At 48.2% G+C, this 26200-nt stretch overlaps 1 protein-coding gene across 5 annotated transcripts in view; it reads right to left on the bottom strand.

Moving 5' to 3' along the window:
• Positions 1–2288: 2288 nt before the first annotated feature.
• The window catches only part of LOC129863925 (spectrin beta chain, non-erythrocytic 1-like), a 99090-nt gene continuing 75178 nt past the window's right edge, over positions 2289–26200 (bottom strand). For 2 of the 5 annotated variants that reach the window (XM_055936358.1, XM_055936360.1), the window contains 27 exons: positions 22622–22775; positions 22070–22464; positions 21659–21922; positions 21123–21334; positions 20697–20834; positions 20353–20572; positions 19622–20158; positions 19237–19530; positions 18930–19076; positions 18565–18828; positions 18178–18408; positions 17973–18062; positions 17565–17855; positions 17259–17389; positions 16039–16243; positions 14448–14822; positions 13946–14190; positions 13661–13799; positions 13369–13453; positions 12924–13120; positions 10302–10417; positions 10119–10194; positions 5794–5883; positions 4648–4823; positions 4156–4350; positions 3982–4024; positions 2289–3893 (listed from right to left, as the gene is read on the bottom strand). In XM_055936358.1, the coding sequence (XP_055792333.1) occupies positions 3675–3893; positions 3982–4024; positions 4156–4350; positions 4648–4823; positions 5794–5883; positions 10119–10194; positions 10302–10417; positions 12924–13120; positions 13369–13453; positions 13661–13799; positions 13946–14190; positions 14448–14822; positions 16039–16243; positions 17259–17389; positions 17565–17855; positions 17973–18062; positions 18178–18408; positions 18565–18828; positions 18930–19076; positions 19237–19530; positions 19622–20158; positions 20353–20572; positions 20697–20834; positions 21123–21334; positions 21659–21922; positions 22070–22464; positions 22622–22775 (5529 nt within the window). In that variant the 3' untranslated portion in view covers positions 2289–3674. The remainder of the gene's footprint in view (positions 3894–3981; positions 4025–4155; positions 4351–4647; positions 4824–5793; positions 5884–10118; positions 10195–10301; positions 10418–12923; positions 13121–13368; positions 13454–13660; positions 13800–13945; positions 14191–14447; positions 14823–16038; positions 16244–17258; positions 17390–17564; positions 17856–17972; positions 18063–18177; positions 18409–18564; positions 18829–18929; positions 19077–19236; positions 19531–19621; positions 20159–20352; positions 20573–20696; positions 20835–21122; positions 21335–21658; positions 21923–22069; positions 22465–22621; positions 22776–26200) is intronic. The other 3 variants (XM_055936359.1, XM_055936361.1, XM_055936362.1) reach the window with 3 other exon arrangements.

Raw genomic sequence — 26200 nt, 5'->3', positions numbered from 1 at the left:
ATGCTCCACAGCACACTGACATCTTGTGGAAGAGTCTGGTATTACAGACACGTACCTGAAAATGGACAGCAGTTAGAGTTGTAGTAAGAAGTATGTTGCAGTAGTAACAGTAGTAGTAGTAGTAGTAGTAACAGTAGCAATAATAATAATTAATCATAGTAGTGGTATTCACAAATTGCAATTAGTTAAATCACAGAAGAAGGAACTGACAATATAAAACAAAAGGGAAATGGCAGTGGGTGGAAAGGTTTATCAAATGCTGCAAAACAGATCAGAGCACTGGATGAGAAAATACAAGAACCCCGTGAGACAGCACATCTCCTGTCTAACTCTAGAAAATGGAAGCTCAAATTTGCCATCAGTCCTCTGGTTAATGTATACTGTGTTTCTTTATCTCTTCAAATAAGAGACCAAGAAACCTTTTTAGGTGTTCCACTTTAACTTTTTAAACCAAAATGCTCAAAACCCTCTTAGGCTCTCTCTCACCATCAATAATACAGTCTATCTTTTTACGGTCAACGCTCACCAGTAGCACACAGACTGCACAACATCAACCCAAATCTGGCACCAAATCACAATCAGCTCCACATCTTTCTGCTTGACTGGAAGGCCAGGGTCATTCCACCTTGGTATATCTGTGTGTGGATATGTGTGAGTGTGAGAGAGTGTAAGAGAGAGAGGAGAAAGCAAGAGAGAGGTAGTGTGCAGGTCAAATATGTGAAATACTGTCTCCAAGTAACACATATGTCCATCACATGACCAATTTGTCCAACCCATCTTAAGAGCCGTTAACATTAATAAGTATTCATAGTAGAATGGGCCTGAGGAACCTGCTCATGTCTGTGTATAACCTGTCCAGGACTTGAACTGGGTCACTGTGGGAGCAGTTCAGCTAGTAGAGGGCGACACAAGCTATTTTTAGAAGTGCTATGGCCGATCTGGCACCAACTGCCCGATAGTAGTTTTTCACAGTGAATACCACAGCGCGAGGCTCACTCAGCTCTACTCTTGAGCATCGCAGACTTTGCTCTGCCTCATTTAACAGGTCAGTGGGGTTTGAACTGTGACTAGGGAGCCGAGGGTCAGCTCAGTACATTAGACTGTGATCAAGAGCTCAGGCTCACAGCTGGGATACAAACCAAGGCAGACCAAGTAATCTACAGCCTCTTGTATGGCTTTACAGATGCTTATTTACCCCAAATCATATGAACTGAACTGAAATGGCAATAGTCCAATAGTCTTGCCTGTTGAAAAGCTGCACATTTCTGACATTTATTCACTGTGGTTCTTTCCCTCTCTGGTTTAGGGTGAGCCATCTCAGTCAAACAATACCCTAACTGGGCTTTGATATGCCACACCCTTGCCCCAGATAAGCCGACCACTGAGTAACAGATACCATTGGCTACAAGAAATTTGGATTTTTCTGTGTTTTGAACAGTTTCTTGTACAGAAACCTTCCACTCATCTCAGACACTAAAATAAATCATCATCTTTACTTTACTATTATTTGATATCATTTAATCATTTTATTTTTGCCCAATGTGAATTCTTACCAAACTGCTAGAGGGGTACTAATGATACATCTGGGCATTCTGGTGTAATACACCACCTTCCACAGCATGGGCTTCATGGTATCATGGGCTTCATGGTATCATGCCATGCTGTACATCGCTTACGGGTGAATCTCATGTACCAAGAATGTCAAAGTAGAAGAGAATTGGCGACAACAACGAGACACATACAAGTACAATCCTACATGAAGTCATGCCACATATGGAGGAGCTCAAAGCCCTCCAGAAAAACAATTTAAGACTATTCTCTCGGTCACCATCAAGTAAGGAAAGCGCTCCATGGTTACGCCTCTTCCAATCCAACACAGCTATGCTAGCATTTCACTTCCTTCAACCGCTGATGCGGGTGAGCCTGTCCGTATGTACTCAATGGAACCTGGGTACAGAATCCATATACATACACTGAGTCAATGCCAAGGGGCACATATTAAACATTCTTCTGAGATTTGTTTTGTGAGCGATAAAGCCTCCTTTGTGATTAAGCGCTATTCAAATAGAAGGAATCCCAGCCCTCAGCGTCCAACCCTACTCTTATCTGAAATGAACCCTCCAGCCTCCTCTTCCTACTAGCCAACCTCCGCAACCCCATGGATGTGCTTCTGCTTACAATCCTCACTAGTGTTTGGCAATGGCAGTGGTAACCAACAGTGTTAACCTGCCCCAGCCATCCCATTTCAAAACAAGAGGGACCAGGAGGAAGTATGTGAAGTCTGAAAATCATCTAGGAGGAATGTTTAATTAATTAGCATTGTCATCTACATATTCAAACAAAAAAAACAAAAAAAGAATCCTTAAAGAAAGCCATCCCAACAACTTCTTTGAGCGTGTGTGTGTATATATGGTGAGTGTGTGCATGTGTGTGTGTATATATGGTGAGTGTGTGTGTGTATATATGGTGAGTGTGTGTGTGTGTGTGTATATATGGTGAGTGTGTGTGTGTGTGTATATATATATGGTGAGTGTGTGTGTGTATGTTAAGTCAGAAAAGCAGCATCCAACTGGACGCTTCGGATTTAGAATAACAAAAAAAAAAACACACACATGCAAAACCCACATCACCATAACTCCCACTCTCACCCTTACTAGAATACAAACTCTCTCTGGTTTGAAAAGAAACAACAAAATTCAAAATCAGAAATAATCCCTCAGAAGAACAAAATCAAATACAGGCAAGATCCAAGTTAAAATAAAACCACTTTAAATATATATAATTTCCCACTGGTGAAAATCACTTACTGCACACTGCTAAAATTTACTGAGCTGAATTTGTTTAAACACCTCAATAACGGTCTTTCCTCAACAAAAGAACAAGACCAACATGGTCCTGTAGATCAAACTCTTGTTTTGCTCTGCAACATGACTCAAGAAATCTACTGACATACTCTTTAAATGATTTATTTCAATTTCCCCCCCTCAAAACCTGCAACAGCAAAAAGATAAATAATAATTATAATAACACCAATACCAAAAGAAAAGATATGGGGCTTCCCAAGGAGCACGATAGAGAAAAGGAGAGACTGGAAGAGGGGACAGCACTCTTTACAACAGTTTCTCTGTTATTGGTAAAATAGCATTAAAGTATTTTGCTTGTCTAAAGATTGTTTGAGCCAGGACTAATTTAAACCAACAATTTATCCAGTGTGGGTGAATGAAAGAGAATTGACTTTGAGGGTCCTCTTAGCCTCTCTGTTCTGCTAATGCTAACCACCCCCTGCCCTCTCCTCGCCCAACAAACCCCTTGGTTTCCCCCGATGATGAGGTCAAAGAGAGTTCTTATTAGTGACTCTGATCAACAAACCCTGCGTATCGGCTGAAAATGCAACTAAAGCTATGGACAAGGGCTTACATTGGTAGGATGAAGCTAAATGTGAGAGATGGAGAAGGCAAGAGAGATATAAAAGAGAAAGAGATGACAAATGAAAATAGAGAGTAGAGAGCGAGAAAGAGCAAGCTCTGTGTGAGCCAGAAATTAGACAAACCCCTCAGGACCCCGACCGACAGCGATGCGTTTATGCGACAAGAGTGCTTTCATTTCTGCCTGTTTCAGTTTGTTGGAATTTTGAGGAATATAATTTTCCTTGATTTTGTTGTTTTACAAATGTTTTATTTCTTCTTTCCAAAGAAGCTGAACCTCTTCTCCCGGTCCCTCTCCTTGCCCTCCTTGTTGCGCATGGTGACCCCGGCAGCGTCTGCTGAGCTGGGGGAGATGGGGGGCATAGTCATGGCTCGGTTCAGGGCCCTGGGGCCTCCGGGGGAGTGGTCTCCTGATCCCCCTGCTGGGATGGCGCTATGAATGGAGTGGATCCACGAGGCCATCTCCGTCTGGGACAGACAACACAGGGTTAGTCCTCAGTAGACCACATACACCAGATGAGCATCAGAATCTTGTTTGGTTTGAAATGTGACTCACCTCATCTTTAGCTTGGAACAAGAACTCCTTACCGTCCCCTAGCCTGCAGACACACAATGTAGAACAGAAAACTTGGGTCAGTATAGATGCATATCACACTCCCTTGCTTTTAAGTTTAGTTTACAAGACTATTCTCTATTCAAACCGTCCAGTTCCCCCTCCCTCTCCTCTCACCGTAACTTGAAGACGTGTTTCCTCTTCTTGTAGTCGTGTGCCACCTCACACACAGCCTCTCCCAGGCTGATGGGGACTTCTCCGTGGTAGGGGATCCCACTGGAGGCGCTCTTCTGGTCCTTGTAGAAGCCAAGGCTGCCCTTACGCAGAACACAGTACACATTCTGCCAGGACCTATGGGAAGAGAGAGAGAAGCTGTTGGCGGAAGGCATGCAGGCATGCGCCTGAAAAGGTTAGGGACATCACCAAAGAGTTCATGGCGACACACCACATACAAAATGTAATTTTCTGAAACAAAAGCATGTACATTTCATAAATTCTATTTCCCTTTACCTTAATCTTAAATTGATATTGCATTTGCTTAAATTAATCCCATCCTTCAACAGAAGTCTATATGAACTAGGGCTCTCCATTTACCCTTCAGTGAACTCCCACTCTCCCTCTAAGACGGCCCTCCATGCCCCCTGCCCCATTCCCCTCCTGATGTCTCACCTGCTAGCTGCCTTCTTGGCGTGGGACTCCATCTCCTGCTTGCGGTAGAGCATGCCCTCCATGGCATCTGTGCCAGGGTCAGCTCTCTTGCTGGGTAGCGTGGCAGACGGGTCCAGGCGTGAAGACGCAAGCCCGCTGTCTCTCCCCGGACCATTCACAGAGTCAGAGTCAGAACCCTGTTGTCCAAGATGGAAGACACACGGCAGTCAGATCAAAACTATTCCAAACTAAAAGCCTGTAAGTCCAGTCATTGACTGTCGGTCTGAAGTTGACAAAATTATCAATGCTATAGGGACACCACCAAAATGGCCATATTCATATGGTAGCTTTGAACATGGTGTAGAAAACATACAGGACTACACAAAGACTGACACAGAAACACACCAACAGACACATGGAGAACAGAACAGCTACAAGCCCACAGATGGAGGGTCAACCTTCATCTGGACGTCATATCCTGCCTTACAGGGCAACTGAGACATTTTTTGAAATATATGTTTACATTTTTACAATCCAGACTTGGAACATGACAAAGGCAGCACAACGTGTTCCAATAGTGTTGCTATGATATGCTCAAATGTTTAAAGGGGGTGTGGCATTGTTATCTTCGTTTCCTGGCACACAACATCAAATTCATTTTGAAAGGAAATCAACATTTCCTCTCGTCAAAAAACTTTTTCCTACTAACACTGCTTTCAAAACCACCCAACCAAGCTAGGCCCACACCACCCAAGGATCTGTTATGTAGGAAAGAGCTATGGCTTCCAATTTAGGACAACACTCATCACATCGTACTAACAATAGCTTGGTGCTGAAACTACTACAGCAACTAACTGCTCTTACAAACACTCATGTCCTGGTCCTTTTGAAGATGGGCACAAACGGAACAGCACCCAGAAAGTCTTGAGAGCCTAAGATTCCTTCATTGAGACATAATGACATCATTATTGTAATCTGTGTAAGGCATGGAAGCCTGAACATCAATGGGACTGTGTGCTTTTTCACAATCAAATAAAGCAAAATGGTACAGCAGTGACAGCCTGATGGCGCCCTCTATTTGGCCATGCTGAGGTACTGCAGTAGACCAGGAGCTGAGTGAGGGCAGTGACGGGGGGATGAGGAAGCTTGGCTAGGATAGGTACTCACACGCGGCGGATGCTTTGGCTTAGACACAGGTTTAGAGACAGGTTCACATTTCTCTTTCTTTCCCACTGACACTGATGATACTGATAAAGACTGCAGGTAAAGATGCAACAAGACATTGTTAAGAAGTCGTGTGCTTGAAAATAGCATGCTACACTATGCTAACGTGTTTGAAAGAGACCCTGACACACACACATACACACACAAATAGATATTACAATTTGACGCACACTTATATCATAAATAGACAAACAGTGACTCACGTCTAACGTACAGTACCAGTCAAAAGTTTGGACACAGCTACTCATTCAAAGGTTTTGCTTGATTTTTACAATTTTCTATATTGTAGAATAACATCAAAACTATGAAATAACACATATGGAGTCATGTAGTAACCAAAAAATGTGTTAAACAAATCAAAAGATATTTTATATTTGCGATTCTTCAAAGTAGCCACCCTTTCCCTTGACGACAGCTTTGCTCACTCTTGGCATTCTCTAAACCAGCTTCACCTGGAATGCTTTTCCAACAGTCTTGAAGGACTTCCCACATATGCTGAGCACTTGTTGTCTGCTTTTCCTTACACAGCCTGAAGGTGCGTTGGGTCATTGTCCTGTTGAAAAACAAATGATAGTCCCACTAAGCGCAAACCAAATGGGATGGTGTATCGCTGCAGAATGCTGTGGTAGCCATGCTGGTTAAGTTGTGCCTTGAATTATAAATAACACTGGCGACAGTGTCACCAGCAAAGCACCCCCACACATCACACCTCCTCCTCCATGTTTCACGGTGGGAACCACACCTACGGAGATCATCCGTTCACCTACTCTGCGTCTCACAAAGACACTGTGGTTCGAAACAAAAATCTAATTTGGACTCATCAGACCAAAGGACAGATTTCCAGGGGTCTAATGTCCATTGCTCGTGTTTCTTGGCCCAAGCAATTCTCTTCTTCTTATTGGTGTCCATAATTATTGGTGTCCTTAAGTAGTTGTTTCTTTGCAGAAATTCGACCATGAAGGCCTGATTCACGCAGCCTCCTTTGAACAGTTGATGTTGAGATGTGTCTGTTACTTGAACTCTATGACGCATTTATTTGGGCTGCAATTTCTGAGGCTGGTAACTCTAATGAACTTATCCTCTGCAGCAGAGGTAACTCTGGGTCTTCCTTTTATGTGGCGGTCCTCATGAGAGCCAGTTTCATCATAGCGCTTGATGGTGTTGGGTTCACCTTGGGGTCATGGTAGGGGCTCTACCAAATGTTTGATGCATTATAATAACTGATTATGCTTATGTTGTATTAATAGAAGGGGAAGGGTTATAAGACCCCTCCCTCTTTACATTTATAGGGTCCTAGACTACAGATTAACAATATATATATGCATTATAAGGTTAAATATTGTCCCACAGTTATTTTCTAGTCTCTGCCTCTTATAAAGAAACGGTCTGAGAGATGTGTGAGTTATGGCATGTAAAAACAGGGTGTCTGAGAAATAACCCTGCAGGGGAGTGAAAGAGATAAGAGACTAGTCAGACATTCCACTATAAATCAACTTGGGGAGTGGACATTCACTGCTGAGCCTTTAGATAAAACTGAAACTCTTGTTTGTATAGTTGTGTAGGCATGGGCTTGGTCTCATGAGTAGAAGGTAATGACGTAGGCAGTGACATCACTAAGGCTGGACTTCGGGCTTAATAAAATAACTTGGACCCTTTACTATTTTGCAGAACTTACTAGGAAACATGCGTGCTATGTTCCTGTTGTCAACTTCTGTCTGCAATTGCATTAATAAGTGAATAATTGATTTACTTAAAGATATTGTCTGAATGCTAATTTCTCCAATAAGCAAATGATTGACAAGGAACAAGGAACGAACCCCAACAATGGTTTTGTAACAGTACTTGAAGAAAATGTCAATGTTCTTGACATTTTCCAGATTGACTGACCTTCATGTCTTAAAGTAATGATGGACTGTCGTTTCTCTTTGCTTATTTGAGCTGTTCTTGCCATAATACGGACTTGGTCTTTTACCAAATAGGACTATCTTCTGTATACCACCCCTACCTTGTCACAACACAACTGATTGGCTCAAACGCATTAAGAAATGCGGACACCTCACAGGTAAGGAAAGAAATTGCACAAATTCACTTTTAAAGAGGCACACCTGTTAATTGAAATGCATTCCAAGTGACTACTTCATGAAGCTGGTTGAGAGAATGCCAAGTGTGTGCAATGCTGTCATCAAGGCAAAGGGCGGGTACTTTGAGAAATCTCAAATATAATATATCTTTTGGTTACTACATGATTCCATGTGTTATTTCATAGTTTTGATGTCTTCACTATTATTCTACAATGTAGAAAATAGTAAAAAATTAAGAAAAACCCTTGACTGAGTAGGTGTGGCCAAACTTTTGACTTGTGCTGTGTACTTAAAGGTTTGGATCCAGTTATCCACATGAGTTATACTAAATACATTCTCTCACACATAGAACATAAAAAAAAATCTTTCATTCAAATCTCCTCAAAACATATGGACAAGACAACATGAAGAGGAACAAGACATAAAACAACACTTTATGGACTTACAGTGCATTTGGAAAGAATTCAGACCCCTTGAATTTTTCCACATTTTATTATGTTACAGCCTTATTCTAAAATGGTTTAAATAGTTTTTTCCCCCACATCAACCTACACTGAATACCCCATAATGACAAAGCAAAAACATATATATTTTTTTAATGTTTGCAACTATTAAAATAAAAAAACTGAAATATCATATTTACATAAGTATTCAGACCCTTTCCTTAATACTTTGTTGAAGCACCTTTGGCAGCGACTACAGCCTCGAGTCTTCTTGGGTATGACGCTACAAGCTTGGCACACCTGTATTTGGAGAGTTTCTCCATTCTTCTCTGCAGATCCTCTCAAGCTCTGTGAGGTTGGATGGGGAGCGTCGCTGCACAGCTATTTTCAAGTCTCTCCAGACATGTTCGATCGGGCTCAAGTCCGGGCTCTGGCTGGGTCACTCAAGGACATTCAGAAACTTGTTCCGAAGCCACTCCTGCGTTGTCTTGGCTGAGTGCTCCAACAGTCGTTGTCCTGTTGGAAGGTGAACCTTCTCCCCAGTCTGATGTCCTGAACGCTCTGGAGCAGGTTTCCATCAAGGATCTCTCTGTACTTTGCTCTGTTCATCTTCCGTTCATCTTTCCCTCTAAAAACATTACCACAGCATGATGCTGCCACCACCATGCTTCACCGTAGGGATGGTGCCAGGTTTCCTCCAGATGTGACGCTTGGCATTCAGGACAAAGAGTTCAATCTTGGTTTCATCAGATCAGAGAATCTTGTTTCTCATGGTCTGAGAGTCTTTCAGGTGCCTTTTGGCAAACTCCAAGCGGGCTGCCATGTGCCTTTTACTGAGGAGTGCCTTCCGTCTGGCCACTCTACCATAAAGGCCTGATTGGTGGAGTGCTGCGGAGATGGTTGTCCTTTTGGAAGGTTCTCTCATCTCCACAGAGGAACTCTGGAGCTCTGTCAGACTGACCATTGGGTTCTTGGTCACCTCCCTGACCAAGGCCCTTCTCCCCCAATTGCTCAGTTTGGCCGGGCGGCCAGCTCTAGGAAGAGTCTTGGTGGTTCTAATCTTCTTCCATTTAAGAATGATGGAGGCCACTGTGTCCTTGGGGACCTTCAATGCTGCAGAAATGTTTTGGTACCCTTCCCCAGATCTGTGCCTCGACACAAGCCTCTCTCAGAGCTCAAAGGACAATTCCTATGACCTCATGGCTTAGTTTTTGCTCTGACATGCACTGTCAACTGTGGGTCCTTATATAGAGAGGTGTGTGCCTTTCCAAATCATGTCCAATCAATTGAACTTACCACAGGTGGACTCCAATCAAGTTGTAGAAAAATCTCAAGGATGATCAATGGAAAAAGGATGCACCTGAGCTCAATTTCAAATCTCATAGCAAAGGGTCTGAATACTTAATGTATTTCAGTTATTTTTTACATTTTTATACATTTGCAAAAATGTCAAAAAACTGTTTTCGCTTTGTCATTATGGGGTAGTGTGTAGACTGATAAGGACATCTTTTTTATTTAATCCATTTTAGAATTAGGCTGTAATGTAACAAATCGTGGAAAAAGGGAAAGGGTCTGAATACTTTCCGAATGCACTGTATAATGTGGTGAAAATCTGGAATATTTAAGTACGGAGTTTAATGGGGGGCTTTTATTTGTTTAATTTGAGTATATTAAACAGGAGGTAAGAATTTTTGTCTAGATTTGACTCAATATGGATATTCTGTCTCTCAATGTCCTCTCTCACCTGTGAGGTGTCCTGGTCGCTGTGGATTCCGTTTACTGATACTGACTGGTTCAGTGTGGTCTGGTCCAGGCTGGTCCTGGGTTACACAGGAGGAGGAAAGGGAGTGAGAACGACATCTAGCGGGAAAATATGAAAAAAAAAAAAAAATCAAATATCTCTCGTTACTAGTTCCTCCAGTCTTACCTGGCATCATGCGTTTCAGCCTCAGATGGGGCCACCACTTCTGTAGGTGGTGGTGTGGGGGGTCGCCTCGCCCTCTCCTCCTCCTCTCTCTGTCTCTGGATCTCTTGCTCCTCTAGCTGAAAGAGAAGCCCAGGTTAGTGGCTGTTAGAGAAGACACCTTCCTAACAATGCCAAGCCCATGAATCCTCCCAACTCCTGCCCTGGTCCACCTCACCATCATCCCATTTACCACCTCTTAATTAACCTTGACCCATTTTCTCCTGCCCCCTGTCCCTCTCCTCCTTCCAGTCCTGTCCCCCTGTCCCCCTCCTCCTCCCAGTCCTGTCCCCCTCCTCCTTCCAGTCCTGTCCCCCTCCTCCTCCCAGTCCTGTCCCCCTGCTCCTCCCAGTCCTGTCCCCTGTCCCCCTCCTCCTTCCAGTCCTGCCCCCTGTCCCCCTCCTCCTCCCAGTCCTGTCCCCCTCCTCCTCCCAGTCCTGTCCCCCTCCCAGTTCTGCCCCCTGTCCCCCTCCTCCTCCCAGTCCTGTCCTCCTTCCAGTCCTGCCCTCTGTCCCCCTCCTCCTTCCAGTCCTGTCCCCCTCCTCCTCCCAGTCCTGTCCCCCTCCTCCTCCCAGTCCTGTCCCCCTCCTCCTCCCAGTCCTGCCCCCTCCTCCCAGTCCTGCCCCCCTCCTCCTCCCAGTCCTGCCCCCTGCCCCCCTCCTCCTCCTAGTCCTGCCCCCTCCTCCTCCCAGTCCTGTCCCCCTGCTCCTCCCAGTCCTGTCCCCTGTCCCCCTCCTCCTTCCAGTCCTGCCCCCTGTCCCCCTCCTCCTCCCAGTCCTGTCCCCCTCCTCCTCCCAGTCCTGTCCCCCTCCCAGTTCTGCCCCCTGTCCCCCTCCTCCTCCCAGTCCTGTCCTCCTTCCAGTCCTGCCCTCTGTCCCCCTCCTCCTTCCAGTCCTGTCCCCCTCCTCCTCCCAGTCCTGTCCCCCTCCTCCTCCCAGTCCTGCCCCCTCCTCCCAGTCCTGCCCCCCACCTCCTCCCAGTCCTGCCCCCCTCCTCCTCCCAGTCCTGCCCCCTACCCCCCTCCTCCTCCTAGTCCTGCCCCCCTCCTCCTCCGAGTCCTGCCCCCCTCCTCCTCCGAGTCCTGCCCCCCTCCTCCTCCTAGTCCTGCCCCCCGCCTCCTCCTAGTCCTGCCCCCCTCCTCCTCCTAGTCCTGCCCCTTCCTCCCAGTCCTGCCCCCTGTCCCCCTCCTCCTTCCAGTCCTGTCCCCTCCTCCTCCCAGTCCTGCCCCCCTCCTCCTCCCAGTCCTGTCCCCCTCCCAGTTCTGCCCCCTGCCCCCCTTCTCCTCCCAGTTCTGCCCCCCTCCTCCTCCCAGTCCTGCCCCCCTCCTCCTCCCAGTCCTGTCCCCCTCCTCCTCCCAGTCCTGTCCCCCTCCTCCTCCCAGTCCTGTCCCCCTCCTCCTCCCAGTCCTGTCCCCCTCCTCCTCCCAGTCCTGTCCCCCTGTCCCCCTCCCAGTTCTGCCCCCTGTCCCCCTCCCCCTCCCAGTTCTGCCCCCTGCCCCCCTCCTCCTTCCAGTCCTGCCCCCTGTCCCCCTCCTCCTTCCAGTCCTGCCCCCCTCCTTCTTCCAGTTCTGCCCCCTGTCCCCCTCCTCCTCCTCCTCCTCCTCCCAGTCCTGCCCCCCTCCTCCTCCCAGTCCTGTCCCCCTGCCCCCCTCCTCCTTCCAATCCTGCCCTCTGTCCCCCTCTTCCTTCCAGTCCTGCCCCCTGCCCCCCTCCTCCTCCTACCAGTCCTGCCCCCTGTCCCCCTCCTCCTCCCAGTCCTGTCCCCCTCCTCCTTCCAGTCCTGCCCCCCTCCTCCTTCCAGTCCTGCCCCCTGTCCCCCTCCTCCTCCCAGTCCTGCCCCCTGCCCCCTCCTCCTCCCAGTCCTGCCCCCTGCCCCCCTCCTCCTCCTCCCAGTCCTGCCCCCCTCCTCCTCCCAGTCCTGCCCCCCTCCTCCTCCCAGTCCTGCCCCCTTCCTCCTCCCAGTCCTGCCCCCCTCCTCCTCCCAGTCCTGCCCCCTGCCCCCCTCCTCCTTCCAGTCCTGCCCCCTGCCCCCCTCCTCCTTCCAGTCCTGCCCCCTGCCCCCCTCCTCCTCCCAGTCCTGCCCCCCTCCTCCTCCCAGTCCTGCCCTCCTCCTCCTCCCAGTCCTGCCCTCCTCCTCCTCCCAGTCCTGCCCTCCTCCTCCCAGTCCTGCCCTCCTCCTCCTCCCAGTCCTGCCCTCCTCCTCCTCCCAGTCCTGCCCTCCTCCTCCTCCCAGTCCTGCCCTCCTCCTCCTCCCAGTCCTGCCCTCCTCCTCCTCCCAGTCCTGCCCTCCTCCTCCTCCCAGTCCTGCCCTCCTCCTCCTCCCAGTCCTGCCCTCCTCCTCCTCCCAGTCCTGCCCCCTGTCCCCCTCCTCCTCCCAGTCCTGCCCCCTGTCCCCCTCCTCCTTCCAGTCCTGCCCTCCTCCTCCTCCCAGTCCTGCCCTCCTCCTCCTCCCAGTCCTGCCCTCCTCCTCCTCCCAGTCCTGCCCTCCTCCTCCTCCCAGTCCTGCCCCCTGTCCCCCTCCTCCTCCCAGTCCTGCCCCCTGTCCCCCTCCTCCTTCCAGTCCTGCCCCCTGTCCCCCTCCTCTCACCGTAGTGAGTTTCTCCAGCAGGGTGAAGCGCTCCTCCCAGCCGGCGGCTAGCTTCTCAAAGGCCTCGTGGCGTTTGATCAGGCTCTCCACCTCGTCCACGTTAGAGCCCAGCTCCGCCCCACGCACCAGGGGCTCCTGGCCTGCCAGCCATGTCTCTGCCACATATGCATCCCGGCCAAACTGCAGCACCTCCAGAACTGAGACAGAGGGACAGGAGAAAAAAATTAGTAACCATGAAAGGACCTCTCCCTCTCTCCCCACAAACATGCAAACACACACCCAAACACAGATGCTAAAAAAAACACATGCACTACATGCACTAAACACACACCCTAACACACTTGTAAGTCGCATCTGCTAAATGACTCAAATGAAAACATTTAAAATGTAAAACAAACACAAAGAAATGAAGAAACACCACCACCACAGCCTGAAGTCCACATACCTATCTGAAGGTGGTCCATCTTGTCCTGCCACTTGTTGTTGATCTCGTCCCTCTTGCCTTGGAGCTGGTGCAGTTTCTCCCGGATCTGAATTGAGGCAGGTCAATAACACCACATGAACAAACTGCACAATACACACTGAGGTACAATACAAACCCTACTCACACATTGCATAAACACACCTTTGACATTGGATTTTGTCCTAATCCCTTGACTAAATACTAGTGTGTGTGAATTGACGGGAGTGTGTACTGTACTGTATGTGGTGAAACGGTGACATGCCCAGGCCCATACCTCATCAGCTGCATAGTGGTTGTTGTTGATGAGAGAGTGTCCCATCTCATTGCAGGCGGTGAAGCTGTCTGCCCGGGTCTCGATCTCGGACTTGATGTCCTGATGGTTGGCTATGACCAGCCCTGCAGAGGACACGTCCCTGAGAGAGAGAGGACGGGAGGGTGGGGCGGGGAGCGGAATACATTGGTGAAAGGGATTTTATATTGGGGCCCTAACCATTGACCTTAATAAAACTAACATTGGAGAACAACAATGACACACAAGTGAGAGATGATCAGGTCTGACCTGGGGCTGTCATGGGCGTCGATCTGCAGGTTGACCCCGTCCATCCACAGCATGAGGTCACGCACCATGTTGAAGAAGCGGAACTTCTCCACGGTGTCCAGCAGGAGGAGTCGGCGAGCCTGGCCGGCCCCCAGCAGACCCTCCCAGGCCTCAGTGACAGAGTGCTCACTCCGGTGGATCTCCTCAGCCTTCTCCCCAGCGTAGGCCTTCTGCAGCCGCGCTGCGTCGTCCTGCACCTGGTTCACCTGGGGATGGAGAGGGACGGGGCAGACGGGAGCTTAAAAACCATTAACCTTTTGCTCTGACAAATTGCTAATATCATGTAGTGTCTGCATTAAATCTAATATTTTAGTGTGTTCAGAGTGTGTGTAATGACTGGTGTTCCTGTAAGTATCCCTGTACTCCCGTTGTATGGTGACAAATTAATTCAATTTAATGCAACTTCTAATTGTCCCTGAAGGGAAATTCATGGTGCAGTCAACAGTTAAAAGCAGCAGCCTACCTGTCCACTGAGGGCCTGGATGTCGTGCTCATAGGCATTGTGCTGTCGGTGGAGGTGCTGGACGGTATTGAGGTCACGGCCCAGGTCAGAGGGCAGCGCATCCTTCTTCTCCCGGACCCTCCCCATGGCCTCGCGGGCGTCCTGGTGGAAGCGGTGCAGCTCGTAGGAGGCGGACAGCATCTGGGTGCGCGTGTCGATCAGCTCCAGCAGGTCGGCCCATGCCTCGTTCAGACCGTCCTTCCACTCTGCCACGCTGGCGTTTTCAGGGTGACCCGACTCGATGAGGTCATCGGCCTGACCGTTAACGGCATCCACGCGCTCCTGGCCAATGGTGCTGGTGTCCCGAGCAAACTCCCGGAACTTGTCCCGCAGCATCTAAGGAGAGAGGGGGATTACAAATGGTTGAACATCATACTGACTTGTCCCGCAGCATCTAAGGAGAGAGGGGGATTACAAATGGTTGAACATCATACTGACTTGTCCCGCAGCATCTAAGGAGAGAGGGGGATTACAAATGGTTGAACATCATACTGACTTGTCCCGCAGCATCTAAGGAGAGAGGGGGATTACATATGGTTGAACATCATACTGACTTGTCCCGCAGCATCTAAGGAGAGAGGGGGATTACATATGGTTGAACATCATACTGACTTGTCCCGCAGCATCTAAGGAGAGAGGGGGATTACAAATGGTTGAACATCATACTGACTTGTCCCGCAGCATCTAAGGAGAGAGGGGGATTACATATGGTTGAACATCATACTGACTTGTCCCGCAGCATCTAAGGAGAGAGGGGGATTACATATGGTTGAACATCATACTGACTTGTCCCGCAGCATCTAAGGAGAGAGGGGGATTACATATGGTTGAACATCATACTGACTTGTCCCGCAGCATCTAAGGAGAGAGGGGGATTACAAATGGTTGAACATCATACTGACTTGTCCCGCAGCATCTAAGGAGAGAGGGGGATTACATATGGTTGAACATCATACTGACTTGTCCCGCAGCATCTAAGGAGAGAGGGGGATTACATATGGTTGAACATCATACTGACTTGTCCCGCAGCATCTAAGGAGAGAGGGTGATTACATATGGTTGAACATCATACTGACTTGTCCCGCAGCATCTAAGGAGAGAGGGGGATTACATATGGTTGAACATCATACTGACTTGTCCCGCAGCATCTAAGGAGAGAGGGGGATTACATATGGTTGAACATCATACTGACTTGTCCCGCAGCATCTAAGGAGAGAGGGGGATTACATATGGTTGAACATCAAACTGACAAAGAACAAAGAGTTGTTGGTGAGCAATCAGTGCCTGTGTGTGTTGTGTTCCTAAGTGTGTTTGTTTATGTGTTACTAAGTAATTGAAGGTCAGTAATTGATGCTCTACAGATGGTCATACTAACAAACTATCTGTTGATAAGGAACTGCTTGCTAAGGTTACAGTTAGGTTTAGAATAAGGGTTAAGGTTAGTGCTGGGGTTAGGATAAAGGTTAAGTTCAGGGTTAGGGCTAGGGCTAGTAGATAGTTGAAATGTTACTGATAGTCTGTAGAGCATCTACAGTAGAAAAGTGTTACTCACTGTGACATGTTCGTAGTCCTGTCCCAGCTCATGGGATCCAGCCACGACCTCCCTCTCAGCGATCCACTGCTCCAGGTCGTCCACCTCTCTCTTCAGCTGGGTCAGCCTCAGCCTCTCCTGGAGACGCCCACGACGCTCCTCAGCCAGGTCCTTCAGCCCTGCGTACAGCTTGTCCACCTGGGCTTGCCGTAGGTTGATACGCTCACTAATAGTAGTGGCGAATAAGAGAGAGTCAGGCCAGTTGTAATGAGAGAGTCAGGCCAGTTGTAATGAGAGAGTCAGGCCAGTTGTAATGAGAGAGTCAGGCCAGTTGTAATGAGAGAGTCAGGCCAGTTGTAATGAGAGAGTCAGGCCAGTTGTAATGAGAGAGTCAGGCCAGTTGTAATGAGAGAGTCAGGCCAGTTGTAATGAGAGAGTCAGGCCAGTTGTAATGAGAGAGTCAGGCCAGTTGTAATGAGAGAGTCAGGCCAGTTGTAATGAGAGAGTCAGGCCAGTTGTAATGAGAGAGTCAGGCCAGTTGTAATGAGAGAGTCAGGCCAGTTGTAATGAGAGAGTCAGGCCAGTTGTAATGAGAGAGTCAGGCCAGTTGTAATGAGAGAGTCAGGCCAGTTGTAATGACAGGAACATTGTGACTGTAGTTACATCATATGGTAAACTTTTAGCGTTACGAATTGAGCTATTAAAGCAGTTTCTTAATTTTTTTTAAATTGTCACATACACCGTATATGTGCAGTGAAATGCGTTTCTTTTACAAGGTCAGCCATAGGAGCAAATTAGGATTAAGTGTCTTGCTCAAGGGCACAGACTGATTTTTCACCGTGTCGGCTCAGGTATTTGTACTAGCAACCTTTCGGTTACTGGCCCAACGCTTACTTGGTTACTGGCCCAACGCTTACTTGGTTACTGGCCCAACGCTTACTTGGTTACTGGCCCAACGCTTACTTGGCTACTGGCCCAACGCTTGCTTGGCTACTGGCCCAACGCTTGCTTGGCTACTGGCCCAACGCTTGCTTGGCTACTGGTCCAACGCTTGCTTGGCTACTGGCCCAACGCTTGCTTGGCTACTGGCTCAACGCTTGCTTGGCTACTGGCCCAACGCTTGCTTGGCTACTGGCCCAACGCTTGCTTGGCTACTGGCCCAACGCTTGCTTGGCTACTGGCCCAACGCTTGCTTGGCTACTGGCCCAACCCCACATTATTAACCTGTTGTGATCTCTCACCTCTCTGGGTGTTCGCTAGTCATCATGGTGCGGCTGCTGTTGGCCAGCTGGTGGATGGTCTGGGCGTAGTCCTCCAGAGCCTGTTCTAATGTCTGGTGCTTCTTCACCATCACTAGAGCACTCTGCTCATCCTGGGTCACACACATCACATACAGAGACACACATCACAGATATGGAGTCAGCATCATTATGCAAAGGATAAACAAAGCAATCGAGTGTGCAGAATGAACATCATTAGCATCATCATTAACACAGAAAGCTCTTTAACTACAGCCCGTCTTTGCTACAGTCCGTCTCTCCACTCACCTTGGCCTTGTCCTCTGACATCATGTGTAGCTCCTGCTCTCCCATCCAGGCCTCGGCCTCGGCAGCGTCGGTGTAGAACTGCTGGGCGCGGTTAGCTTCCACTAGCCGGGCGTGGCGCTCATCTGTCTCAGCGATGAGCTGGGCCCAGGAGTCCCGGAGCTCCACCAGACGTTGCTCCAGAGCAGACTGCCACTCCCCGTCCACCTCCTCCTTCCCTGGGGACATACCCCGGTGGTGGGTCTGGATGTCATCAATACGGGGCTGGTGGCCCTGGATCTCCTTCTGCAAAGTCTGGGAGACAAAACAAAGGTTTAGCCAAATGCAACATCTCCTCTCCAATGTGAATTATTTCCTCCCACTGTCCTTTCATTCTGATAGAAGTCCAGACTTCCTCCCTCATCTGTGCACCTGGTTCTTCTTGATGAGCAGCTGTACACTGGGCAGGTCCTTGCCATGGTCTGTGGAGGTGGCCAGGGGCATCCTCTCCTTCACCCACAGCTAAGTGACGGAAGAAAGTAAACAAGAATTACAAACAGGAGAAAACTGTGTATACAACACACATGATGATTCAGTATTAAAATCTCTGAATTTAGAGTCAGGTTGTCCCACTCACAATCTCATCCTCCAGGTCTCTGTTGAACTGGTGGGCCTCCTTGGATGCCAGCAGTTGCTGCCTCCTCTGGTTGAGGGGGTCCTGGAGCTGAGAGAAGCTGTCAGTGACTCTCCTCTGCTGGCCGTCCACCTCCACCACCGCCACACCAGCATCGTCCTGGGACAGCGCCAGCGCCTGGGACTGCAGCGACTGCACCTCCTTCTCACGCACCTCCATCTGGTGCTCCAGCATCTACACAGAGACACGGGGAGAAGGAGAGCATGTTTGTTATACCTCTTTTATATTGAAGTGACAGTTATCCATTCAAATGGTCACAAAGGAGTATGACAACTGAGGACTTGAAGTGGTAAAGTTGATGCTTGGATTGGACAGTGTAATGTCACCCACCTGGTGCTTCTTGAGCAGGATGTTGACGGATGTCAGATCCTTTCCGAAGTCATCACTCTGCAGCTGTCCTGACAGGTTCTTCAGCCAAATGTCCAGGGCAGAGCAGCTCTGGGTGAAAAGCTCCGCCCTGTTGGCATCGAAGAGGCACTGTGCCTTGGCGCGCGTAGTGCTCTCTAGCTCCTCCCACTGGCTCTGCAGGCCTTCAAGAGTCTGTTGGACAACAGGCTGCAGCTCCGGCTTCTCTGTCACCAGCACTTGGCCCTCCTAACGGGGGAGAGGGGAGAGAGAGCCAGACAGTAAAATACTGGCACACACACACCTTTTCTGATTTATTGAATATTTAATCCTTCATAGTCATACTGTACCTTGTCGATCTTGTCCAGCCAGTCCTTGTTGGAGGCCAGCTCAGCCATGAAGGCCTGGTGTTTCTGCCACTTGCTGTGGAGGTTCCTGGCCTCGTCATACGACATGTCCTGAGCTGTCAGCATCTTCTCATTGATCCACAGAGTCAGCTGCAGAGTGAAAGGAGAATGATATTACTCAATGACCTGTACCTCAGGTTAATTACTTTGACTACTGATTTGTCAGATTTCTGAATACAGAACAAACAGCATCTCAATAAAATGTATCACACCACCATTATTATAGTAAGAGTTAGTTGATGGTTTGTACCTCCTGTCCGTCCTGCAGGAAGTGCTGAAGTTCACGGTTGTCCTTCAGTTTAGAGAGGAGTTCATTTGCAGCTTCCCTATTCTTCTGATGTCTCTCCTGGATGGAGTCGGCCTTCTCCTGGATCTTGTCAGAGTTGGCGTTGAGGTCGTTGACCAGGCGGCGTCCAGCCTCCACCACGCCTGTGATCTTCTCCTCGCTGGCCTCCATGGTGGTCAGGAAGTCCTCGTGCTTCTTGATGGCCTCCTCTGCTCCCTGCAGGCTGGAGGGCATCTCAGTGTGAGACAGCACATACTCCTACAGAGGGAGAGAGAACTATTAGTAACTATATCAAGATAAACAGTATATTTGTATGTTTCTTCTCCTTCCCTGGTCCCCTGGTCCTCACCTGGCTGTTGAGGAAGCCCTCAGCCTGCTTGACGTCTCTCAGGAAGGTCTGGAAGTCGAAAGCTTGGGCCAGCAGGCTGTGGCGGTTCTCCCACATGCGGCGCAGATCTTGCCAGCCGGTGTCCAGCGCCTGCAGCCTCTGGGCCAGGAACATGTACTGGGCGTCCGTCTGGCCCTGGGTCACCTCATCACCCACCGCCCGCATCTTCTCATAGTCCTCCTTGTAGTTGTCCCATTCGTTCTTGATGCTCTCGTGCTGGGAGAGCAGGCACTCAGCCTCTGGCAGCGAGGTGGGGATGTCCTCGGACGCCACAGCGGTCTGCGTGCGGGAAAGCCAGGACTGGAAGTCATCCAGGTCCCGGAGGAATCCCTGCAGCTTACTGGCTTCGCCCAGAGACTCCTCACGACGCTTCATGGTGGCGTTGAGCTCCTCCCACACCTCCTGGATCCCCCCCAGGTGGGCATGGATCTCCTCGGCCTGGTCCGGGTGCTCCTCAGCCAGCTTCTCTGCCTCATTTCTCAGGTCGTCCAACTTACCCTGAAAAGATATGGAAAATATACCTGGTTGTCACCAACATCATCTGACATAAAATTATACAAAGTATTGATGATGTCATTAACAGTTAATGACTCAACAATACTGATCATCTCTTTAAAATTATCTGATGCTGTGGTTTCATTAGGTTTACCCTAAGTCTTTGTCCACCTCCATTACCCTTGACCCTGCCGTACCTGAATGGCCTCCAGGTCTCTCTCCATGCCGGTGAGTTTGCGCTGCAGGGCCATGACACCAGCCAGGTCATTGCCCAGGCTCTCGGTGGACTCGATCACCTTGGTCTTCTCTCTCATCCAGCTTTGGATCTCGTTACACTCCAGGTGGTAGTTTTGGATGTTGAGGGCCGACTCCAGGGCATGTTTCCTCTGGTCCGCCAGACGCTGGAACTCCTTCCACCTGGGGACCAGAGCAAGGGGAAGTCTCAATACCTGTTCCCAGTGCTAACTCTATACAGAGTATTGGCTGTGTATCAGATGGTATGTGTGTTTTTCATGTCCGAGACATGTCAAGTACTACTAACCTGTTGTTAAGCTGGTCTTGTGTCTGGTGGATCTGCTCTTTGCTGCGGTTGTCTGATCCCAGGAGCTGCAGGGCCACCTGGTTGACATCAGAGATACGAGTCCCCAGGTTGTTCATCTCAGGCTCCAGGGTCTCGAACCTGCAGACACACAGATACATCAGACAGTCTCATTTCACATCACTCATATTTCCATTGCTTTGTCTCTACAATGGAGACTAAAGGTGAAATATTATCATACTCAAACGTTGTTTTGATGTTAAAAAGAAGAGACAGATTCAGTTTGATATCTGCTTCCTTTACCACAGTGAGTACGCAGATCGATATCGATCAAGGAAAGGCCATTTAAATCATTGCCTACAGATAATTTCTTTCTTCTTATAACATCATTCTAACACTCCTCCCTTATTCCTCCCTTCCCCAGCTCACCTCTGCTGCACCACCTCCAGGTCTTCCAGTTTGGTGGGGATCATTATGCCGTCCAGCCACTGTTCCTTCTCCCCCACCCACAGCTGGCAGGCGCCCGCCTCGCTGTACATGCGGTAGAGGGCCAGGGCCCCCTCCAGGGCCTGACGCCGCGATGCAGACAGAGACTCCAGCTCCTCATAGCGCTGCTCAATAGCAGGCAGACGCCCCTCCACCTACACAGACAGCAACAATCAGTCTGGTAAGAGGAGCATCTTCTAGCTGTGTCAATAACAACCAGAAGACGCTCCTTTGACCAGAGTCAATAACAACCAGTCAGCCAGAAGACACTCCTCTGACCAGAGTCAATAACAAGTCAAGGAATACAGAATGGGAACGATAAATAAAATATGTCTCACTTAATCGGAGACATTGAGAGTCTGTATGTAATATGTATGGGCCAGTGTCTGTATATATCAGAGAGAGAGAAACAGTGGGAGTGTGTGCATTAGTGTAGAAAGTGTGAGTTGGTTCGGTATACTGTTCCAGGGGTAACTGACCTGAGGGGAGTTTGCATGGACCGGGGGCAGGCTGAGGGCCTGCTCATGCAGGGAGTCGATGAGGGTGCGGTGGCTCTGGATCTCCTCCTCCACCTCTCTCTGCTTGCGGGCTAGGGTCTGGGTGGAGAACTCGTCGTGGCCCACCTCCTGGCTGGACACCTGGCGCAGCGTCTCCAAGATCCAGGCCTCCATGTCATTGGCATCAGTCTGGAACTGGTGCAGGGCCACCGCCTCCTTCAGCTGCACTTCCCTCAGCTGGGACGTCTGGGGACGCAGGGAGAGAGAAGGAATCAGAATACAAACAGAGGAAATACATCAACTTCTGAAATACTATATAGTCTATATATTCATTTTGCTAATGGACAGACTACTCTCTAGACTTGTCCATCTCCTTTCCCCATGCCCACTGACCTCCTCCAGGTGTGCCCACTGAGCACGTACGTCCCTGATCCTCTCAGTGCACTCTGGGGCTCCAAAGTGTCCCTCCTCCACCAGGGTCTGTCCGGCGGCAATGCTGTGGCCGAGAGGACCGTAGCGGGCTGCCATCTCGTCCCTGAAGGCCTCATGCTTACTGAGGAGGTGCAGAGCGGAGGTGAGGTCGCGGCCACAGTCTCCTCCTGACAGGATCTGCTCCTGCTCTCTGATCCAGGCCGCCTCTTCTCCCATTTCCCACAGGAACTGCCAGAGGCGCCGTGAGGCCTCCAGGCGCTCCCTCCGCTCACCAGCCAGCTGGCCCAGCTCCTCATAGGCCCGGCCCAGCAGAGACACCTTCTCTCCCACCAGCGCCGGCTCACACGGCTTGTAGACTGAGAGAGAAAGATGGAGAAAAATAGCTAGTTATTTAGTTAGCAGTGGAGGGGCATCCAAACAAATGTTGCATAGTAGTCAAATGTTACCTTTTTCATAATTACTCAAACAGTAACAATGTGTGTATAAAACGTGTGTGCATGTCTGTAGTCTCACCCTGTTGGTCGGAGGTGAAGCGCTGAGCAGCTCTCTGGACCCCGCGGACCCTCTCTGCCTGGGCTGAGATGTCTGCCTCCACCAGGTTGTGAGTCTGCAGCAGGTCCTCCACATCATGCAGATGCTTCCCACTGTCCTGGGACTGCAGACGACCCTGGGAGAGCACATGGCAGGGAGACATGTTAGAAACACAGTCATTCACAATGTCTGGACTATGTAGGCCTATAGTATAGTTCTCTCTGTTATCTCAGTACAGAACCTTTATATTATCATATACATGTATGTAGCTCTGTCCTTGAGCTGTTCTTGTCTATAAATGTTCTGTGTGGACCCCAGGAAGAGTAGCTACTGCATTAGAAGCAGCTAATGGGGATCCTAATAAAATACTAAATTCTCTACATTGTGAAGACATGCTCCTAATGAAATGGTAATGGGAGAGAGAATTGGTAAGACATTATGGTTCCAGCAGTCACTGAGAGTTATAGATTAAGCAAAGCTGTCAATATCGTAAATGAGGGGCCAGCTTTCTTGGTGACTGATAAGCGAGACTTTATCTTGAGAAAACAGAGTGCTCATTAGGTATTGATGAGGCAAGGCTCCCTAAATCACAATATAATCACAATAACATCAATCTGTTAAAGGGCAATTCTACCACTTTTCAACTTCATTTTCATTATCTCTAGCACAATACCAGTGTCTACATATGTGAAAACGGCACAAGTTCTACCTGACGACGTCATCAAAAATGAACCCTTTCCACTCCCAGTCCCTGTAATCCCGTATAAGGGTTGAAAATGGCACATTTTGTCATTGATACAGTAAGTGCCTAAATTGGATCAGAGTGGCTGTACAGTAACATGCTATACATGATGTCAGAGCTCAGGTTCTCTGCTTTACAACGCTGTATGGCTTTTGACTGACAGTCATTATAAACTTGAGCACCGCGTGCGACAGGAAGATGTCCCCATCCCTTCCGCTACTTTTGCACATTTGTTGTCTGAGTGAGGGAAATGCTGTGAATTGAAAGGACTTGATGTGTTCTGAAAGACAAGACATTGAGGATTATAATGAATACCGCTTTGACTTCGTACAAGCAAACCACACAGCCATGAGTCCAAATGTGCACTTCACATTTCCATATTAGAAAACGTACATTTAAAAAAAGTACAGTATCAACGTTTATGATCGCTATGTTAGATCCACAGTTAGAAGGCTGACATGAGTTATACCCTGGGTTGTCCTGAGAAGAATGAGCCTGTTTGTCGAATTGTGAAGAAAATGATTAGCAACAGAACACTCACTTGGATGCACTTGACTCCATTCTATGCACACCAATATTATGATCTGATTGTCTGAAGTGCCTTTTGAAAGCCTAACACTAAGATTTGTAAAACTTAGCTAGCCACGTTGGTACTAGAATAATCTTCCAAAATGATGCACACCTAACCCAGATCGCAATTTATAATGGAACGTTTTTAGATTGCGTGTGAGGGCTGTGTTGCAAACAAAAACTACAGGTGTGCTTGATTCAGTTCCTCAATGGCAAATCTAGGAGAGCTCAAATAGCACTTTATAGTTCTTTCCTTGAGTCATAAAAGTGCATTGAAATTACTTAGGAACTGGAGAAGTGTGTGGCTACTTGGAGACACCAGTTAGTCCTCTCAATCAATTTTAAAACATTTAAAAATTATCTTGCGTCCACTCCAAATTTCAATGAATATTAGTTTTATGTTACTGAATGTATCCAGAGTATTTTCAGATTTCGGTATTGACAAATGAAAAGTATAGTAAATTAAATGCACATAAAATCAAGAGTGTAATGTTTGGATTCAGTCTTGTGTCAGGTGAACTGTTGTCCTCCCCTTTGTTCTGATAATTTCCCCATAAATCTCCAAAGTGTTCTTTCAATTGCTACCATGGTCATGCATATGCTTTTTGTAGTTCTGTTAGAAGCATATCTATTTGGCCCTATCCATATAGGCCAATTTCCACAAGTGTAAGGGATTAAAACATTTTAAAAACAGTTATTTTCAAACACTGAGATTCACGGTGACGTGAGAAGCAAGAAAATACCCTCACCCTGGCTAGAAACTCGTTACAGGTTTTGAAAATCACTGGTTTTCTTATTTTTAATCCTGCCCTGTGATGTCACAGAGAAACATTTTTTTAGGACCTTTCTTCTTATCTTTTTAACCACAGGTCATACAAATCCGCCATGTTCTTATAGGGATGCGCATCTTTCCCTTTCAAAATGATTCGATACGCATCTAGACACATGGGCTCCGATACAATACAGGAACAATACGTTTTAGTTTGAAATGATTCGGTGTGATTTGGTTTGATATCAGAATGAATCAATACGCTTTGATGCACTAACATTTGTTGCATAAACACATTTTCTATTCTAAATTAAAATCTGCTGTTGATGGAACTCATGAGCTGGGCCTCTCGGAGCTGGATCTGTCTGAGCCAACTTCTGTGTTTGTGTGTGTGTGTGTAAATGATGCATGGCTATGGTGTATGTACTATGTAGGCACCTGAGCTGAACCATAAGGGAGACTAGGCATCTAGGCATCTACCAATATCAGATAAAGGAGGGGTGATGTAGCGTATCTTTTTTTGTCCCAGACTTTGGTTCTGAAATCACCATCACCCACAAACTAACTTGATATTTTTGCAGATGAAGTGTTTGTGCTAGTAATGTATCAATATTTGTGGTTTACAAATTAGCTATGACATAGCTCAGCGGACAGTTTATTAGGTACACCATCCCATTCACACAAATGGTTGCTCCTACAGACAGTGGGTCAAGTGACCGTGGATTGCTATATAAAACAGTCAGACAGGCATTGAGTTACTGTTCGATTGAATGTTAGAATGGGCAAAACAATGGCCCAAGTGACTTTGAGCGTGGTATGATCGTCGGTGCCAGGTGCGCCAGTTCCAGTATCTCAGAAACGTCTGGCTTCCTGGGCTTTTCATGCAAGACAGTGTCTGGGGTTTACAGAGAATGGTGTGACAAACAAAACAAAAAACATCCAGTCAGCAGCAGCCCTGTGGGTGAAAACAACTCGTTGATGAGAGGTCAAAGGAGAATGGCCAAAATCGTGCAAACTAACAGTCGGCCACAAACAGGCACATAACACCACAGTACAATATTGGTGTGCAGAACGCAATCTCGGAACGCACAACTCATCGGTCCTTGTCACAGAAGGGCTATTGCAGCAGACGACCACACCGGGTTCCACTCCTATCAGCTAAAAACAAGAAGAAGTGGCTCCAGTGGGCACAAGATCACCAACACTGGACAATTGAGGAGTGGAAAAACATTGCCTGATCCGACGAATCCGGTTCCTGTTTCATCATCCTAATGGCAGAGTCAGGATTTGGAGTAAGCAGCAGGAGTCCATGGCACCATCCTGCCTGGTGTCAACAGTACAGGCTGGTGGCAATGGTGTAATGGTGTGGGGAAAGTTTTCCTCAAACACGTTAGGTCCCTTGATACCAATTGCGCAATGTTTCCATGCCACAAATAATTCAGTCTGTTCTGGAGGCAAAGGGGGTTCTGACCTGGTACTA

The sequence above is a fragment of the Salvelinus fontinalis genome, chromosome 10 (genome assembly GCF_029448725.1).
Source record: "Salvelinus fontinalis isolate EN_2023a chromosome 10, ASM2944872v1, whole genome shotgun sequence".
Taxonomy (NCBI): domain Eukaryota; kingdom Metazoa; phylum Chordata; class Actinopteri; order Salmoniformes; family Salmonidae; genus Salvelinus; species Salvelinus fontinalis.
The sequence above is the reverse complement of the archived record's forward strand: the minus strand, read 5'-3'. Positions and strand labels throughout refer to the sequence as shown.